The sequence below is a fragment of the Mus caroli genome, chromosome 11, assembly GCF_900094665.2.
Source record: "Mus caroli chromosome 11, CAROLI_EIJ_v1.1, whole genome shotgun sequence".
NCBI lineage: Eukaryota > Metazoa > Chordata > Mammalia > Rodentia > Muridae > Mus > Mus caroli.
In genome coordinates this window covers 97,235,495-97,255,001 of record NC_034580.1, presented here as the reverse complement: position 1 = coordinate 97,255,001, position 19,507 = coordinate 97,235,495, and the positions used below count along the sequence as shown (strand labels likewise).

At 46.2% G+C, this 19,507-nt stretch overlaps 1 protein-coding gene across 1 annotated transcript in view; it reads right to left on the bottom strand.

The window, feature by feature from the left end:
* Positions 1–7,309, bottom strand: part of G6pc (glucose-6-phosphatase catalytic subunit) — a 10,485-nt gene extending 3,176 nt beyond the window's left edge. The window contains exons 1-4 of the mRNA XM_021176916.2: positions 6,985–7,309; positions 4,158–4,267; positions 2,223–2,328; positions 319–434 (exon numbers count right to left, since the gene is read on the bottom strand). Of these exons, the coding sequence (XP_021032575.1) occupies positions 319–434; positions 2,223–2,328; positions 4,158–4,267; positions 6,985–7,214 (562 nt within the window). The 5' untranslated portion in view covers positions 7,215–7,309. The remainder of the gene's footprint in view (positions 1–318; positions 435–2,222; positions 2,329–4,157; positions 4,268–6,984) is intronic.
* Positions 7,310–19,507: the final 12,198 nt, after the last annotated feature.

Here is a 19,507-nt window from a genome sequence, read left to right as displayed (position 1 = left end):
TTGTTCTTTGGAGCATCCACCGTGTGTGTGTGTATGTGTGTGTGCGTGCGTGTGCATGTGTATGTGTATAGTCTGTCACTGAGACCTGGGGCTCACCAATTAGCCTAGGCTGGCTTGTTCCTGAACTCTGGGGATCCTCCCACCTCTGTCTACCCTGGAATAAAGGCAGGTAAATCTACACAGCAGGTTCTCATGCTGGTTTACAGAAAAACCACACCCTTAGTCTCCCAACCTCTGGCCTTTGACTCTGAAAGGCTAAGCAAGGAAGATCCAGAAGAAATAGGACGTGGGTGGGGAAGGAATCGGAGCTGCTGATACCTGACAAGACTCCAGCCACGACCTGGTGGGGAAAGTGAGCAGCCAGGTAGATCCGGGACAGACAGACATTCAGCTGCACAGCCCAGTATCCCAACCACAAGATGATGTTCAAACACCTGCAAGACAATAGGCAAGCACTCCAGAACCCAGATGGAGACCCTTCAGCAAAGAAAAGTCCCGGTGGGTTTGCCAGGCTCCGTCAGAGGAACTTTTAGAAACTGAAAGTCTTTTTTTTTTTTTTTTTAAAGATTTATTTATTATATGTAAGTACACTGTAGCTGTCTTCAGACACACCAGAAGAGGGAGTCAGATCTTGTTACAGATGGTTGTGAGCCACCATGTGGTTGCTGGGATTTGAACTAAGGACCTTTGGAAGAGCAGTCGGGTGCTCTTACCTGCTGAGCCATCTCACCAGCCCGAAAGTGGAAGTCTTACCCAAAAGCTCAAAAATGCATGGTGCTTGTCATGTTTTGAATGAAATCCCCGAGCCCCCATTCTCAGGTATTTGAATACTTGGTCTCCAGTTAGGGCTCTTTTTGGGTAGGATTAGGAGGTGTGGTCTTGCAGATTTTGAGAGTTTAAAGACTTTGTGTGAGTGTGTGTGTGTGAGAGACAGAGAGAGAGATTCTGTGTGTGTGTAAGAGGGATTCTTTGTGTATCTGTGTATATGTGTGTGTGATAGATGGAGGGCTCTGTGTATGTGTGTGTGAGAGTGATTCTGTGTGTGTATGAGAGATTCTGTGTCTCTTTGTATGTGTGCGTGTGTGTGTGTGTGTGTATGAGAGAGAGAGAGAGAGATATTTTCTCTCTGTGTGTTTGTGTGTGTGTGAGAGAGATTTTCTCGTGTGTGTGTGTGTGTGTGTATGTGTGTGTGAGACTCTGAGCCTGTTCTCTCTGCTTGGTGCTTGCAGTTTAACACGTGAGCTCGAAGATGTTCCTGCTCCCATGCTTCCCTGCCGTGGTGGGCGTGGGATGCATGTGTGACAGCACGTGTATGAAAGTTAGAGGATCATCTTGGCAATGGTTTTCTCCTTCACCTTCATGGGGACCGCAGAGCAAGGGTCTTACTGACTGAGCCATCTCTCCAGCCCTGAGGGTTGTTTTTGTTTTTGTTTTTGTTTTTTTTTAATAGTTAAATTTTCTTCTGGAGGGCCTTATATAGCCTAGGTTGGCTTCAAACTCACTAGGTAACCAAGGAGACATTGAACTCCTGATCCTCCAGTTCTCAGGTGCCAGCCATCACACCTGCATCATCTACTTCCATTTCTATGTGTATGTGTGTTTGCCTGCATGGATGTGTGTATACCACGTGTGTGCCTGGAGTCCACAGGGGTGGAATCAGATCTCCTGGAACTGGGGTTCTAGGCTGCTGTGAACCACCAAGTGGGTGCTGGGAACTGAGTCTAAGTCCTCCGGAAGAGCTTCCAGTGCTCCTAACTACTGAGCCATTTCACTAGCTCCCCTTTGTATGCATCGGAACTGCCCATTTTTAACCATTTAATAACTAAGGATTTACACTATGTCTGCATACCCAGGATCCCCACATTAGGAACTTATGTCTGTTTATTTTAACCTATATGAGGTGACTCCAGGATGATACAGAAAAGGATTTTTTTTTTTAATGCTAGACATATAGCTCTGTGATAGACTAGTTATACAACATGCACAAAGCCCCAAGTTTGATACCCAGAACCAAACCCGTAAGAGTCTAAAACGAGGGCTACCCTAGTGGATCCCTTCTGGCCCAAGCATCCTGTGATGCTAACTCACAGCAGAAATGTGACACCCCTTACTAGTGCCAACCGTAGGTGTGAGAATGAGCTAGCAAGGTGGAAGAACCCCTTGGGTCAGCTACAGAGTGTGCAGTTTCCTGTTCACCCCCAGCCCCAGTGGTGAGTTCTTACCGGAGTCCATACGTTGGCTTTTTCTTTCCTCGAAAGATAGCGAGAGTAGAAGTAACCATAACATAGTATACACCTGCTGCGCCCATGGCATGGCCAGAGGGACTCCCTACATGGAAGAAAAGAGATGAATGGACTTAAGATGGAAAGACGTTAATCTGAGAGACTGCCAAGGCATCCATCCATCAAGCCCATCCAGTCATCATGCCTTCCGTCTAACTAGCTATCCACCCATCTCACTATCCACTCCTTTACTGTAATTCACTTATTTAACATATGGAATTCACACCGTGTGCCAAGCATTGTGCAGGGGTGTGGGAGGACTGTGCTCAGACCAGAGAGGTCCTCCATTGCTCTTGAGGTTGCAGACAGTCTGCAGATTGCACAGGAATCCGGAGGGTGTAAGTTACACACTGATCCGTCCACCCTCAGCTTCCCTATATTTTCCTTCTCTCTCTTCTCTAGCCACACTGTCTCATTGCTTGCCCCTAAATGAATCACGGATGCTTTTCTCCCAAAGTTCCTCTGGTCAACTCCCTGGCTTCTTCAAATCTTGTCTCAGACTCACTTTTTCAATAAGACCCACTCCAACCAATTTAAGTCGCTTCCCACTCCTGACCTGCCATCCACACCCCATCCTGGATGGAGTGATAGTTTTCCGGCTGGTTGTGGGTGCTCCTTAACTCTTAGCCTTTTATGGGCATGTCTTTGGGCTGAAGACAGCTATCTTGGTCGATGGTATACCCTATACCTAACTATAGCCTGTTTCCCATGACTAGTCTGTATCATGTCATAAAGGCTGGTGCCCTCAACCTGTTCAGAACAGTTTTTGAAGAGAAATCTCTAGTTGGGCTCTCTTTGTGGGGTCATGTGAGGTTTAGCCTCAACTGGCGTTCATCAGCCCATCAGCACATCCCTTCCCCAAACAATTGTGGCTCTGGTGGGTGTCAACTGCTCTCTCAACTCCACTCCACACAACATTCAGAAGGTCTCGTGGACAAATATATTCTCTTTCTCTCTCTCTCTCTCTCTCTCTCTCTCTCTCTCTCTCTCTCTCTCTCTCTCTCCTATTTAAAAAATAATCATGTGGGCCGGGCAGTGGTAGCACACACCTTTAGTCCCAGCACTTGGGAGGCAGAGGCAGGTGGATTTCTGAGTTCGAGACCAGCCTGGTCTACAGAGTGAGTTCCAGGCAGCCAGGGCTATACAGAGAAACCCTGTCTCAGAAACAAAAAACAAACAAGCAAAAATCATGTGTATGTGTGCTTTTCCTACATGTATGTCTGTTCACCACAATCATGCAGTATTCACAGAAGAATTAGATCCCCGAAAACTAGAGTTACAGGCAGCTGTGAGATGCCAATTAGATCCTGGCGATCTTCTAATACATTGCTTTACTGATTTGTTATGGAGGAAAGAGGATCAGAAGTTCAAGGTCATCTTCAATTACATAGAGAATTTAGGACCAGTCTGGTCTATATGAGGACATCCCTCAAAACAAAGAAACTGACTCCCCCAAATAAGACAAAAACTGCAGGTAGCATTAGGTATGGAACGATCCGCTTAGAAGAACTTGTTCACTGGAGCAGGCTGCTAGGAAGGACACTCAAGGCCTGATACAGTGCTCTGGCTCAGTTACTCTAACTAGCCATTGCCCGTGGGTATACCATTGCCTCTTTTGGAGTAGTAACTTTAATCCTGGGAGCATCATTTTTAGATTTCCAAACTAGCAATGCAAAGCCCTGGTGCCATGATTTAAGGTGAATTTGTGCTACATGAAAGACAAATTGACTGTGACAATAGAACAAACCAATGGCTGTCATGAAGCCCCACCCCACCCCCCACCCCCAAGGTCAGTGCAGACCCACACACATGACATTAGCGTCAGTCTATGAAGATCAACGTCCACCCCACCTCAGTGAGGGTTGGGACTCTCACCTGGTCCGGTCTCACAGGTGACAGGGAACTGCTTTATCACAGGCACGGAGCTGTTGCTGTAGTAGTCGGTGTCCAGGACCCACCAATACGGGCGTTGTCCAAACAGAATCCTGTGGAGAGCAGAGCCAATGTCTGGAGTGAGTCAGTATCTGATTTTACTGGAAGCCCACAGTTTCAAGGAGAGAAGGAAGCTTGAGTGTTTATTGCCTTTGGAGGTGCCTGGGGAGAGGTCTGGGGGGTGCTATGTATGATAAGTAGATGATTTCTGAAATTTGAACAGTGAATGAATGTCCTATCTACTCAAACATAAACATAGAGCTTCAGAGGTTCGATGCAGTGGTGGACTTAGCTACTGGGGAGGCTGACACAGAAAGATCATTTGAGACTAAGACTTTGGAGCTAGCCTAGGTCCTGCCCTTCCTTTTCTCTATCCCTCTTCACCTGCCCATGCCCTTTCCAAATCTGATGTGTGTGTGTGTGTGTGTGTGTGTGTGTGTATGTGTGTACGAGGAGAAGTGGTGTGGAGGCCAGAGGACAACCTCAGAAAGGCCACCTGTCTCTTTTGACATCCGGTCTCACATTGATCTGAATGTAGCTCACCAATCAGGTTAGATTAGCTCCAGGGATCGGCTCCACTGGTCTTCACCTTACCACTATTGGGGTTACAAATGCACACCATGGTGCCCAGCGGTTCAAGAACTTGGGTTTATAAGACAAACAGTGGCTGAGCCACGACCTCAACCCCAAGAACCCACTTCATAATAAAGATAAATTAAAAGAGGGCTGGGGGTATATCTCAGTGGCATATCACTGGATCAGTATATATGAGGCCCTAGATTCAGTCTTGAACCTCATTTGTTCTTCTCTTAAGGACTTTTACTATTTATGGGCAAAGAATGTGAGATCTGAAGATGTCAGGCCAGCAGCAAGATAGCTAACATGTAAAGGTGCTTGCCCACAAACCTGATGACCTGAGTTCTGTTTTTGAGACCCACATGGTGAAAGGAGAGAATAGATTCCTGTAAGCCGTCCTCTGAGGTCCATATGTATAAGAATTCGTGCACGTGTGCATATGTGTAAACACACACACCTGATAGAAAGGAACACACCTGTAATTCTAGCCTGAGTCTGATGAAAGAGGAGAATTGAAAACCCACAGTGATTATCAGCTACTTCAGGCCAACCCATGTCACCCAAGTCTTTGACTCAAAACCAAACCAAAACAAAAATGCCCTGGAGCTGGGGAGAGTTATACACACCTCTAATCCCTCTGCAGTCTGAGGCTTGAGGATTACAAACTGGACGCTAGTCTAGGTTACACAGCAAGAGACCTTGTCTTGTAAGAAAAAAATAATCTCATGGGGCTGAGGGTATAGTTCAGTAACAAAGAGCGTGTTCAGGCTCTACACTCAGGATCTAGAACTTAAAAGCCAACACGCTAAGCATGGTGGCTCACACTTGTAATCCCAGCCCTTGAGAACAGGCATGTGTTGAGACCAGACAGGACTATTCAATCAGTTCCAGGCCAGGCTGAGTTACTGAATGAGAAGAGACCCCATCCTCCATCTTAAAAAGCACACGCAAAAGCCAGGCTTGTTGGTGCACATCTTTAATCCCAATACTCTGGAATCAGAAGCAGGCAGATCTCTGTGAGTTTGAGGCTAGCCCGGTCTACACAGTAAGTTTCAGGACAGCCAGGGGAGATTCTGTCTCAAAACAAACAAACAAACAAACAAACAAACCAAACAAAAAATCCACAAGCAAATCTGGGAATCGGGAACTGGGTGAAGGCTCAGTAGATCAAGTGCCTGCTATGAAACAGAAAACCTGAATTCCATCCCCATCCTATCAAAAGAAATTCTGGGCATGGTGGCATATAGCTATGGGAATACAGGCAGGTAGACCTCCAGTGCTCATTGGTCTAATTTACTCTGGAGCTCCAGTTCAATCAGAGACTTTATCTTAATAAGTTTTGAGGAATGACTGCGCTGGCTTCCACAAACACAGCCACATGCATGTACGCAGATGAACATGTGCACACACACACAGACTGAGACAGACACAGGGAGAGACAGTGCGAGCCTGATGAACATGTGCACATACACACAGACTGAGACAGACACAGGGAGAGACAGTGCGAGCCTGGCACATAGTAGCTGATCAATAAATGTTGATTGTGCATATTATTAAGATCCTGGAGAGAACCAAGGTTTATAGATTCTAAAACAGAAGTTCAGCGAGTTTATGTAATTGACCAGTTGGAAGGTCCTGGCTATCCAGATCACTTTTCACCGCTTAACCCAAAGATTAGAAATCACTCCCCTCTCCCCTCACTGCTTCTTTTCCACCTCTGTTTCTATAGCACCCATAGAAATAGTAATAAAAGGGTTTAACATCTGTGCTCAGGAGCTGGGATATAGCCTCATGGGGGAGTCTTTGCTCTCATGCTCCAAGCCCCAGGTTCAATGCTAAACTACACATGGGAGCACACACCTGTAATCCCAGCACTCAGAAGTTGAGCAATTCAAGGTCGTTGTCTCTTAATTTGTAAGTTTGAGGCCAGCCTGGGCTACACAAGACCCTAACTCTAAATAATAAAGTCAAATAAACCAGCGTAAAGGCTACACTCAGACTTCTCATTAAACGCAGCTGTCTTTCCATCCCTCGGGTCTGACAAAATAGCCATTCCTCATTGCCAGGCACAGGTGGGATTCTGTAGAGACTCTCAAGCCAATGAGGACTAACCTGTAGCTTGGTGAACAGTATGGGGTACCCCTGCTGGAGGACAGCCATTTCTCTACCCATCACCCCTCGGGATGGTTCTTACCACTTAAAGACGAGGTTGAACCAGTCTCCGACCACTGCCACCCAGAGGAGATTGATGCCTACAGTCTCTTTAAGATGGAACCAGATGGGAAAGAGGACATAGAAGGCATTCCTGAGATCAGCGATCACAGACACTAAGACGAACCAGTCCTGGGAGTCTTGGTAATTTGCTTGGAGGTAGCGAGTCGACTGGATCCCAAAGTCATGGAGAATGTTCATTCCTTCCTCCATCCTTCCTCCCTTGGTACCTCAGGAAGCTGCCAGCAGAGCCTGTGCAGTGAGTCCAGCCCGGTTGGCCTTGATCCCTCTGCTATCAGTCTGTGCCTTGCCCCTGTTTTATATGCCCTGGATTCAGTCTGTAGGTCAACCCAGCCCTGATCTTTGGACTCAAAAAACCACTTTTGTCTAAAATCTATTGATCAAAGGTGCATCATCAGTAGGTTGATGCAAACATGTTCAGGGTGATTTACGTAAAATAGCAAAACAGGCACACAAAAACAGCCTGATCGGCCATTGGCAGAGCCAATTATTAACTTGGGCACACTGCTTGACAGTGCTAGAGGCTGCCCTCCTTCCTGGTCCTTGAAGCCAGGCCAGAGGCTCAGGGCAGAGTCTGTTTCAACCATGACTCTTGCAAGGAAATCTGCTTTTTGAAGTCTGCAACTGTATCTATTTGGAGACAAAGGGAAGTTTGCTACTGCCAGAAGTGACCTTTTAAGTTATTAATTTAAAATATACAAAATACACAGCAGTAGGGCTTTGTTGTCCTGGAAATGCTCACTCTCTTGGACTTTCACCAAGTTCACGTGGATCTGGGGTCCGACTCTGATTTGGGCAGCCAACCGTGTCTCCAATATTGAGTTTTATACTTCTTAGGGCAAGAAAACAATCCTTTAAAAATGTTTTTTTCCCCTGGGTTGGAGAGATGGCTCAGTGGTTAAGAGCACTGGATGGTCTTCAAGAGGACCTGGAGTCAGTTTCCAGCACCCACATGACAAATGTCTGTAACTGACTCAGTTCTAGAGGATCCAACAGCTTCACACAGATATACCCGCAGCAAAAAACCACCAATGCACATGAGATAAAAATATTTAAAAAAACATTTTAAAAGATTTAAAATGTTTTTTCATCTAGTGTGTACACATGTGTGTATAGATTAGGGGATGATTCCAGATAGGAAAGAGGACACAGAAGGTGTCTCTGAGGTCAGTGATCACAGACACTAAGATGAACCAGTCTGGAGAGTGTAATTCACTTGGAGGTAATGAGTCAACTGGATCCTAAAGTCGTGGAGAACGTTCATTCTTGTCTCTCCTCCCACCACGTGGGTATTGAGGATTGAACTACATGAGTCATCTCATGTAGTCCAATAGCAATCCTTTTTAAAAATTATTTATTTCTTATGTGCATTGGTGTTTTACCTGCATGTATGTTTGTGTGAAGATGTCAGCTCTTGGAGTTATAGACAGCTGTGAGCTGCCATGTGGATACTGGGAATTGAGTCTGGGTCCTCTAGAAGAGCAGCCAGTGCTCTCAATTACTGAGCCAACTCTCCAACCTGACCAGTCACTTTTTAATGCACTAATTTAGTTACCTTAAGCTTAAGATATTTTGAATTTTAAGGTATGTGTTGCTGGGAATTCAATGTAGGGCCTCAAGCATGCTAGACAACCATGTCCTCTCTGGGCTATGTCTCCAGCCCTTTAATTGATACAACAAATCTATGTTCATACAATAACACTAAAATGATCTGGTGTCATTTGATTAGAAATTAGAATGTAGTAAATTGGTAACTAGAGACTCTAGAGAAAGTGTTAGAAATTTTTAGTTTTTAATTAAAAAAATATTCATTTATTTATTGTATGTGAGTACACCATCAATCACTCTCTTCAAACACATAAGATGAGGGCATCAGATCCCATTACAGATGGTTGTGAGCCACCATGTGGTTGCTGAGAATTGAACTCAGGACCTCTGGAAGAGTAGTCAGTGCTCTTAACTGCTAAGCCATCTCTCCAGGCCTACTTTTTAAATTATTGAAAAGGTTTTGCTCTTTGACACCCCATCTCATATATCTCAAGTCTCCAATTTACTCTGTTCAAAAGGCTATCCATGCTCTTCTAACCTTCGGGTCGCTCAGGTGTTGGACCACAGTCATGCCCTTGTTCATGTAGTGTGAGATTTTTCAGCCCAAGGCTTCATGCATGTTTCCCATGTACTCCAGCAAGTGTGCTAGGCCTTTTAGCCTCAACTCAGTTATTATTGAAAAAAGGCTTTAGGGCCAGGTGTGGTGGTACTTGCATTCAATTCCAATACTCGTGAGGCAGAGGCAGAGGCAGGAGGATCTCTGTGAGTTCAAGAACAGCCTGGTCTATGTATTGAGTTCCAAGATAGTCAGAACTACATAGAGAGTCCCTGCTTTGGAAGGAAGGAAGGAAGGAAGGAAGGAAGGAAGGAAGGAAGGAAGGAAGAAAGGAAGGAAAAAAGAACAAAAGAAAAAATCTTTATCTTGATTATTCTTTCATATATGTTTATACAATCACTCAAGCAAGGGACAGACCAAAAACCTCACTCCAAGGTCACAGAGGACTTGGAGAGCAGCAGGGAAGTGGATACAATGACAGACCATGCATTTTTCAAGGACACAACTAATAGGAATAAAATACTTTAAAACCCGCATGATTTTCCCAGCATTAAACTCATATTCATTCTCACATACGGATTAGATTGGGGCCAGTGAGAAGAAATTCAGAGTTCATAAATCTGTAGAAAAAGCTGACAGCATCCCACACTGGAAATGATCCATCCGCACATCTTCCGGGATGTGTGCCTTGCACCTGGAGGTGAGACCTGGCTTCTCGTCTCTACCCGCTATCTCAAGCGGACTCTGATTGCCCTACGCAGGCTGTTGCTAAAGTGGAGGGAGGGCGAGGTAGTGTTGGCTCTGCGTGGCCACAGAGAAGGCAAATGCTCAGTGCCTTGGGACACAAGGTGGACAGCATCCTCCACTGTCAGGACTTTGGGGGCCATAGGGAATGTGTCTCACCAGAAGAGACAGCCCCTTCCCTCTACAGGTAACTCTTCCTAGAGGTTATTGAGTAACAGCCGTGGTGATTCTCGGACTGGAGTTTCTGTGGTTTGAGAGGAGTTGAGGGCAAAGTAGACTCTCTGACAAAGCATCCAAAGGCCACTGTCTGTGTCTGTGCAGGGTGAGGAGCAGGGCTGTCTGTGTCAGGCAGGGTTCTGCCATGTGCTCGGTATATGGAGAGGGAACCTAGAGCGCTATCTTCAGAGGAACTCTGGGAGCACTGCCCGCCAGTGCTGATAAGGGTTGATCGTGAAGAGGCTGTGGGAGCCTCTGTTGCAGCCTGCCTGCTGGGTGGGGGGCCCTGTAGGTCAAGTGTGGATTACATCATGAGACCATTTGCTAGGCCTTGCCTTTGACCTCTCAGCTCTTTGCTGCTTCCAGCAAATTTTTATCATGTGCAGAAAGAGGTGAACCCCAGAGGACCTGAGCCTGTTGGGAAACTGACAGGAGAAGCCGTGGATCCTCCTAGTCTCTTAGTCACAAAACACAAACCCTGTGCACAAAACAGTTGGTTTTCTAGAGGCATTGTGAAGGGTCTAGGTGTTTAAAGAATTATTTCATCTGCTATGACGGTGCACACTTGTAAACCTAGTAGGAGGTGAACCCAGGAGGCTGTAAGTTCAAGACCAGCTTGGGTTACACAGTAAGACCCTGTCTCAAAAAGAACAAACAGATTGTCTTGCGGGTGGAGAGGATAACTCAGCGTTGTAGCAGTTGTGTGGAGCGCATGCACGTCCGTGTTTGATCAGCTGCACTACAGAAATAAACAAACAAATAAATAAAAAGCCAACGCAAACAAAATAACAGAAATCTATTTCCAAAGATAAAAACCTTGCCCTCTGCCTCTCATTATTTTTTAAATAATTTTTTAAAAGATTGATTCTTTTTCCAAGACTTATTGTAATGTTTATTTGTGTTTGTGAGTGTGTATTTGTGTGTGTGCGTTTGTGTGTATGTGTATAGTTTATCTGTGTATATGTGGTTGTGTGTGTGTGTGTGTTTGTGGGTGTGTGTTTGTATGGTTGTGGTCGTGTGTGTGTGTGTGTGGTTGTGTGTGTGGTTGTGTACCAAGTGTAAAGTTGGAGTTCCCGGCAGTTGTGGGCTTCTGTGTGGGTGCTGGGAACTGAACATGGGTCCTCTGTGGGACTAGGACATGCTCCCAACCACTGAGCCATCTCTCTAGGCCCCTCCAAGTCTTGCCTTTTGTTTTGTTTTGTTTTGTTTTCTCCACTCAGAAGTGGTAGCACACAGCCTGGTCCACCGAGCGAGTTTCAGGAGAGTAGGACCTACACAGAGAAAAAAAAAAATTCCAGTTCAATTTTACCAACATTTCCAGAGCACAATGCTTCATGAACCCACAGGCACTCCAAGTTAAACATTGAGTGATCCCCGGGGCACTGGGGGGGCGGGGTGTCAGGGAGCCAGACCTAGTGACCAAGACTTGGAGCTCCTGGTATTGAAGTTGTCTTCTATTTGTATAAATGTCAGTGAGCCCCTTATGAGTCCTCAATGGGGAAGACATACGCATGCCCGCTGGGAGGATCCACTGAAGCCTAAGAAATAACAAAGCCTAGAGCTTGCTTTGTTAGGGACACTAACCAGCAAGGACACTGGGCATTTTTTCCATAGACAGACATCCAGGAGTTTGAGAAGAACATGAGGGGAAGGGGCCAGAAAGTACAGTCTGGCTCATCGGTAAGTAGCACAGTGCCCGGGCTGCCACCTTCTGCCGAGACTCATTCCTTCTGGTTTCCTTGCCGGCAGATGAGCAGAGAGGAAGGGAGTGTGATTCACTACGCACAGTAGCAGAAACTGCATTTACTGCCAGAAAGAAAGTCTCATTTTATCAGAAGCACAATCCTGTATTCTGGCTGGGACCCCGGGCTCTGTGGAGAGTGGGGCATCTTGTACTTTATAAATTAGTGTTGCTGGAATAAGTCTTGTTTACAAATTGTAACCAGAATTCACTGCACAGCTGGTTCTGAGCTGTAGATAGGTATCCCTGAAGTGTGTGGATCAGGTGAAAATGGAAAGATAAACATCTCTCTGTCTCTCTGTCTCTGTCTCTGTCTCTGTCTCTGTCTCTGTCTCCTCTCTCTCTCTGTGCTAAAACAGTGTCTCCAGCCAGGCTGACCTTAAATTCTCTCTGTAGCCAAGAATAACCTTGAATGACCTCCCCCTCCTGAGTATTGGCATTACTGCCTTGTACCACAACTTCTGGTTTATAGGAACTCACTTGTGCATGCTAGGCAAGGCACACAAGCAAGCCATATAATTTTAAGTTAGTATTTCTTTTCTTTACAAGTTTGAGTTGTTTTTTTTTTTCCTCTCTCCGATCAAACAATCTATGGGGGAGGCCACAATAGTCTGTGGAAACAGGCTGGCTCAGCAGTTGTCACCTTCAGAGTGAGTGACCCAATTCATTCGATAGAAAAACAAGTCGGGGATCCAGGTGGAGGTGGGTTAATGATTGCTAGCCGCTGAGAATGGCTGACTTATCTCTGTCCGGTGAGAAAGTTCAGGCTGAGGACCTTGACCTGAGCACCTGTTGACCAGGCAGCCGAAGCCTGGCTCTCAGGAGTGACTGGACATTTTGTTCACTGAAAAATACCCAAAGGCAGCTTGCTCCACTGCAAACAAGGAAGAGCTAGCCGCTCTCTCCCTTCCTTCTGCCAGCCCAGGATCTGCCTTCTCTCCAAATCAAAGCCAATCCCTTCTAAGTTCCCTCCCCGAAAGAAGTAACTGATTCTGCCAGGACAACCAAGCCGTTCCCTCAGGGACAGATGTCTTTATTCATTCCCAACACAACTTTTGGTGATGCCAAACCCTCCAGTATTTAGGGATCATTCCTTCTGTCAAATTTGGTCCTTCCTGCTAGTCCTCTGGTTGGTGACACACCACAGAGGATCTTCTCTTCCCATTCTTTCTTTCTTTATTTATTTATTTATTATTATCTAAGTACACTGTAGCTGTCTTCAGACACTCCAGAAGAGGGAGTCAGATCTCNTTACGGATGGTTGTGAGCCACCATGTGGTTGCTGGGATTTGAACTCCTGACCTTCAGAAGAGCAGTTGGGTGCTCTTACCCACTGAGCCATCTCACCAGCCCTCTTTTTTTTTTTTTTTTCCGGTTTTCCGAGACAGGGTTTNTCTGTGTAGCCCTGGCTGTCCTGGAACTCACTCTGTAGACCAGGCTGGCCTCGAACTCAGAAATCTGCCTGCCTCTGCCTCCCGAGTGCTGGGATTAAAGGCGTGCGCCACCTCGCCCGGCTTTCTCTTCCCATTCTGATGATGTAATACCCTCTGAAAGTGTTCCCCGAGAGAAAGTGCCTAACTTATTTCTTTTAGAACCCAGGGCTCTGTGCCTAGACAGCAAGTCCTCTGCCACAGGGCTAACAGAAAAGATAAGTTAGTCTATAGTCTGTGTGTGTTAGCCTCTAGGAAGACACTGCTCAGATGTCCCACCACACTCCCCACACCACAGAGCTCTAATCTGAAAACTGAGATACTGTCTGCTGGGTGCAATGACCTGTACCTCTAAGTGCCAGCTACTCAAGAGACTGAGGCAGGTGGATTGCCTGAGCTCAAGCAGTTCAGGGCCAGCCTGAGTGACAAAGCAAGGCCCTGTCTAATTGTGAAAACTGTGTCCCCGGGCACCGCTCCACCCAAACCCTAATGATTCTGGGTGAGATGACTCAACAGGTAAAGGTGACTGCGGCCAAGCCTGAGAACTCGAGTTCAATCCCCAGGACCCCCATGGTAGAAGGAGGGACCTGACTATGCAAGTTGTTCTCTGAGCTTCACGCACATGCCCCCACACATGTACAATTAATAGATGTATTCATAAAAATGGAAGTCACAGGCGGTGGTTGAGTGTGCCTTTTGGTCCCAACCCCTGGGAGGTAGGGGCAGGCAGATCTCTGAGTTCAAGGCCAACCTGATCTACAGAGTGAGGTCCAGGACAGTCAGGGCTTCACCGAGAAAACCCTGTCTTAAAAACAAACAAACAAATGAAAAAATAAATTCACTTAGTTAAGTACAAAATACAAAGGGTTAAATTTATGTCCAGGGAAGCCAGTCCTCCCTCAATGATCCCAGGACACGCAGACACTAAGGCTACTGGAAGCAAGTCAGAGCTGATGGTCACGTGACTCAAGAGAAGCAAACCACCCCACACACACACACACACACACTTGGCACCTGCCATACACAGTGAGCTTTCTGTGCCTTCAACTCTGTCCTTGTCATCTTTCATGAGTTATTCCATTAGCTTGGAACCTTTGGTCTCAGGCAAGCACCCCTGTCTTATGGTACACTGTGTCCTGCTCTTTCCAGGATGCTAGCTGGAAACAGGAAATGAGGAGTCTTGGACAACTTTAACACCCCACCACCCTGAGAGTTCATAGATGCTGAGAAGGGAAGAGGTGAGGTCCCAAGTTATTATGAAAACAAACACGGAGGTTAGGGAGGCCCTGTGGCTGGCGGCTGCCTATTTTTAGTCATGAAAAAACACAGAGGGGCTCAGCCAGGAAGTAAACAGCCAGCAAGTGAGAAAGGAAGAGGACAAAAGGGAGATGACAAAAAGAAAAGCGTCAGGAAAGGAATTTACAGAGAATCTTGGCTACAGTAGTTAGCAAAAGCAGAGAAGAGAGACTCCAACCAAAGAGAGACAGAAAATCACTTGAAAAGGACCAATGCACATATTGCAAGGAGAAGGGCCATTGGGCTCAAGAGTACCCCAACAAACGGCAGCCAGGGGCAGGAAATCCCAGGCCTTGGAAAAAGTGTCCCCACATGTTAAAGGTGTTAGACCTGAGAGAAGACAGTGATTAGGGTAGACAGGGTTTGGACCCCTTCTACCACCCAGTCTCCGGAGCCCATGGTGTGGATGGAGGACGGGGAAGCAGGGACAGGAGAGTCTAACCTGCTTCCCCTCTGGAAGGGCAGACTGGGAAAGGGCAGACTGGGAAAGGGCAGTCCTTTTGTTTTAAACAACGTGGGGCTGGTTTTAAACAATGTGGGACTGGGATGCACTTAGTTAGCTACCATTTAGCTTGATGACAGAGCCTTGGAGCACGAGGCCCCGCCTTGGGAGCCAGGGACTGAGTGACATTTTAAGCACCTTCTCTTTGAAAGGTTTGGAACAGAAAGAGGTCACAAGAATCCAGGGGAGCTCTCCAAACAGGAACCCAGAGGCAAGCAGCCTCTTGCTCCCCTCACCTTGAACTCCAAGTGACGCTGACTTCATCTGCTCTATTGGAAGTTGACTGTGACCTTTTCATTATCAAATCTCACTGGCCTCCGAGCATCTGGCTTCTCCCTTAATCACCTACCCATATGGGACAAGTTTGACGTCTTGTTTGCTGTGTTCAAGGATGCGCCACTAAACTCCACTGTCTGCTTCTATAGTCTGTGTGTGTTAGCCTCTAGGAAGACACTGCTCAGATGTCCCACCACACTCCCCACACCACAAGTTCCTTCCAGATCTGATTTTCCTCCAGCCTTCCCTGCCTTGGAACGGAGACCTTTCTTCTTCGCCCTCCTGTCAGTACCGAGCCTGGCATTCTTGTCATCTGCGACATCTTTTCATGCTCTCCTGCCCTTACATTTCCTACACGTTCTTCCTTTTATTTATCCTGTCTTGGGGTGTGTGGCGTATGCATGTGCGTGCACATGTGTGTGCGAGTGTGCACGGGCCCCTGCATGTGCATGTGGAAGCCAGAGGTCAAAGGTCAATGTCAGCTGTCTTCTACTTCTCTCCACCTTATTTTTACATTAAATTATTATTTTTATTTATATTATTTTACTTTATGTGCTTGAGTGTTTTGCCTGCTTGTATGTACGTGTACTATGTGTGTGCCTGGTGCCCACAGAGATCAGAAGAGAGCATTGGATCCCCTGGAACTGGAATTATAGATGGTTGAGAGCTGCCATCTATAGGTGCTGGGAACAGAACCTGGGTCCTCTGTAAGAGCAGCAAGGGCTCCCAACTTCTGCGCTATCTTTCCAGTCCCTCCACTTTGTTTTTTGGGACAGGTTTTTACTGAAGGCAGTACTTGCCAGTTTGGCTAGACTAGCTAGCTCATAAGTGATTCCCAGGACCCACCTGTAGTCACTCTGGACCTCAGTGCTGGGATCACAGGTGAAATCTCAGCTTGGATGGATGATGGAGACCGGATCTGAGGTTCTCACGCTTGCACAACCCTTCTACTTAGATCCCCTAGGTCCTTCACCACCCTTTGAATGTCCACTCCCCTCTCACGCCCCACCCCAGGCCATCCAACTCTTAACAAGACAGGCCTTTTATAAAATAGCTCTTTCCACTCACCGTGCAAAAACCATTCAGTGGCTTCCATGGCCGACAGAATGAAGCTCAAGGTCAAGTTCACACAGCGTTGGATCCCAGGTTATCTTTCCAGTCTTGTTCCCTAATCGCCCCTCTTCGAGGTCCCCACACCTCATAGACATTGTGCCCTAGTTTTGCTCCTCTTTCCATCGGGACTGTCACTTCCTTTTGCTGCACATGTCCATATTCTAACCATATTCAAGGTCAAGCTATGTAAGCCCTCTCAACACTGTGACCCTCCCCTCTGACTAAAGGAGCTGACCCAACCCCCAGTAACACTTAACTGGTCCTAATCTTGGGGCACCAATCACATTGAAGCATGCACTGAAGTTGTTCTGTTCATGGTTTGAGTCTTCTCCTTCTACGTTGAGCCTCGAGGGCCAACCCAGCATTTCCTTCAGTCTCTACAATTGAGCTCTGCTCAGTGCGAGTGTTGGTTGGATGATGGAGAACATGCTCTTAGCCTTAGCCCTGGGCCCTTTGCCTTTGACGGTGCCTCACTTCTTATCAGGACATGAAGTTACATCTTTATCCTTTGAATCTGAGTCTGGTCTTGTGACTTGCCTTGGGTAATGGGATGTTGGCAAAGGAGAGGCAGGAGGCTGGGGAAATGGCTTAGTTGTAGGGTAGTTATTGGGCAAGTGTGGGGTCATGAGTTGGGTTGAATCCCCAACACTTGCATAAAAAGTCAGCCATACAGTGTGCTTCTGTAACTCCAGAGCTGGGGCAGAGCCAGGGACAAGTAGCCACTTAGCAAGGAACAATTTCAGTGAGAGACCCTATCTCAAAAATAAAGTGGAGGGCCAACTAGATGGTGCACTGGGTAAAATTGCTTGCTGTCAAGCCCAGAGACCTGAGTTTAACCTCTGCAACCCACAAGTTGGAAAGAGATAAACAACTGCCACAAATTACCCTCTGACTTCCACATTCACACAACGACAATGTATCCATTCCGATGCAAAACAAATAACTGTAAAAAAAAAAAAAAAAAAAAAAAGACAGCAATTGAGGAAGACACTGGTTATCTGGCCTCCACAAACAAGTACATGTACTTATGTATAACACACACACACACATATATAGGCACATACGTACATACATGCATACATACATGCATGCACACACACGTACATATATGCATGCGTGCACACACATGTACATATATACATGCATGCACACACACACACATTACTGAGTTGATACAGGAAAAGCCCTAGAAAGTGTTTTCTCACTAGAGCTTGCTCACTTTGGGCTGTGGTTGGCATCCTAGACCACAGTGGCAAGCCTCCAAAAGTCATGTTGCTATAACTGCAGCCATAGACACATAAATAAAGCTACTTTCACAACCCAGACCCCGTCCGCTAACCAGATAGCTGCAGCATTGTCAGGACAATCCAGGAGAAAGAACCGCTTGGCTGAGCTTAGCCCAGGCTGCCCACCCTTTGTGGGTAAAGTAAATTGGTTTGTTGTTTTATGCCACTAAGTTTTTAAAATGACTGCTTACATACTTACTGAAATAGTTTATAGCTAGGTGGTGGTGCCCCCTCATCTTTAAGTCTGGCACTCAGGAGAAAGAGATAGGTGGACCTCTAAGTTCAGAGGCCAGCCTAATTGAGAATGAGTTCCTATACAGCCTGGTCTACACAGAGAAACCCTGCTTGAAAAACCAAAAAGAGGGGACTGGCGAGATGGCTCAGCAGTTAAGAGCACCGACTCCTCTTCTGAAGGTCCTGAGTTCAAATCTCAGCAACCACATGGTGGCTCACAACCATCCGTAATGAGATCTGATACCCTCTTGTGGTGTGTCTGAAGACAGCTACAGTATAGTTACATATAACAATAAATAAATCTTTTAAAAAAAAAGAAAAACCAAAAAGAAAAAAAAATAGTCTATAAATTCCGGGTAATAAAATGTTAAATAATAGCTATATGCACTGAACATTTACGATGTTTAGGACTATTTTAAGAAAATGAATGGATTAATTTAATTCCCTTTTTTAAAAAAACATGCACATATATATATATATATATATATATATATATATGAGTATGCTGTAGCTATCTTCAGACACACCAGAAGAGGGCATCGGATCCCATTACAGACGGTTGTGAGCCACCATGTGGTTGCTGAGATATGAACTCAGGACCTCTAGAAGAGCAGCCAATGCTGAGCCACCTCTCCAGCCCCTTGATTCTCATACAAATCCTGAAGTAGGTTTTATTACTCTCCCTACTGCACAGGTGATAAAATTGAGGTACTAGGGATGTTAGATAACTTGTCCTAGGTCACACTGACTGGATCCAATCCCAGCAGTGTGGGTCCAGAGGCAGCATAACCACTAACCTAAACCCTGCACCCCATCACTTCTGCTTGTCCAGAGCAAGAAAACAGCAACACATTGAACCGCTGCCTCCAAAGCGTTCCCTTCCTCCCCTCACAGCTTCCATGAGTTGGAAGAGAAAATTGTGGCCCAATTCCTCTGTCCATGCCCCTACTCTGTAGCCTGTTGGGTCTACCTCCAAGTTCAGGGTTCCTTCTTAGCTGGGGGAATTGCTTTTCAGACTTGCTCGTATCCACCTCCCAGAATCTTTTGTCTTCAGTTCCTTCCTGGGACCTTTGCTGGACAGGAGTTTAGGTAAGAGCAGTGTCTTCTGGAAAGGAAGTGTTTGGGCCTGCCATGTCAGTATTGCCCTTTGGCCTTATGTCCTGTCCTAAGCTGACAGTGCAAAAAAATAAAAAAATAAAAAAAAATAAGTGGGTTATTCACCTGGGATCTTTGGACTTCCACCCTTTTTGAGGGAGTCAAATCAGAAAATGGATGTGAAATGGCTTTTCAAATTTTAAGACAAAGAAGTGATGTGATTCTGATAATGACCATGATGACTGCCTGTTCCAATTTCAATAGAGATGCATTTGGGCTTCCATATGGGTGCAATGCCAGGCTGGGCACTGGCCCCAAGGACAGTTGGACTTGCTTCAAAACCTCCAACTCAAGCTGGGCGTGGTGGCACATGCCTTTAATCCCAGCACTCGGGAGGCAGAGGCAGGCAGATTTCTGAGTTCGAGGCCAGCCTGGTCTACAAAGTGAG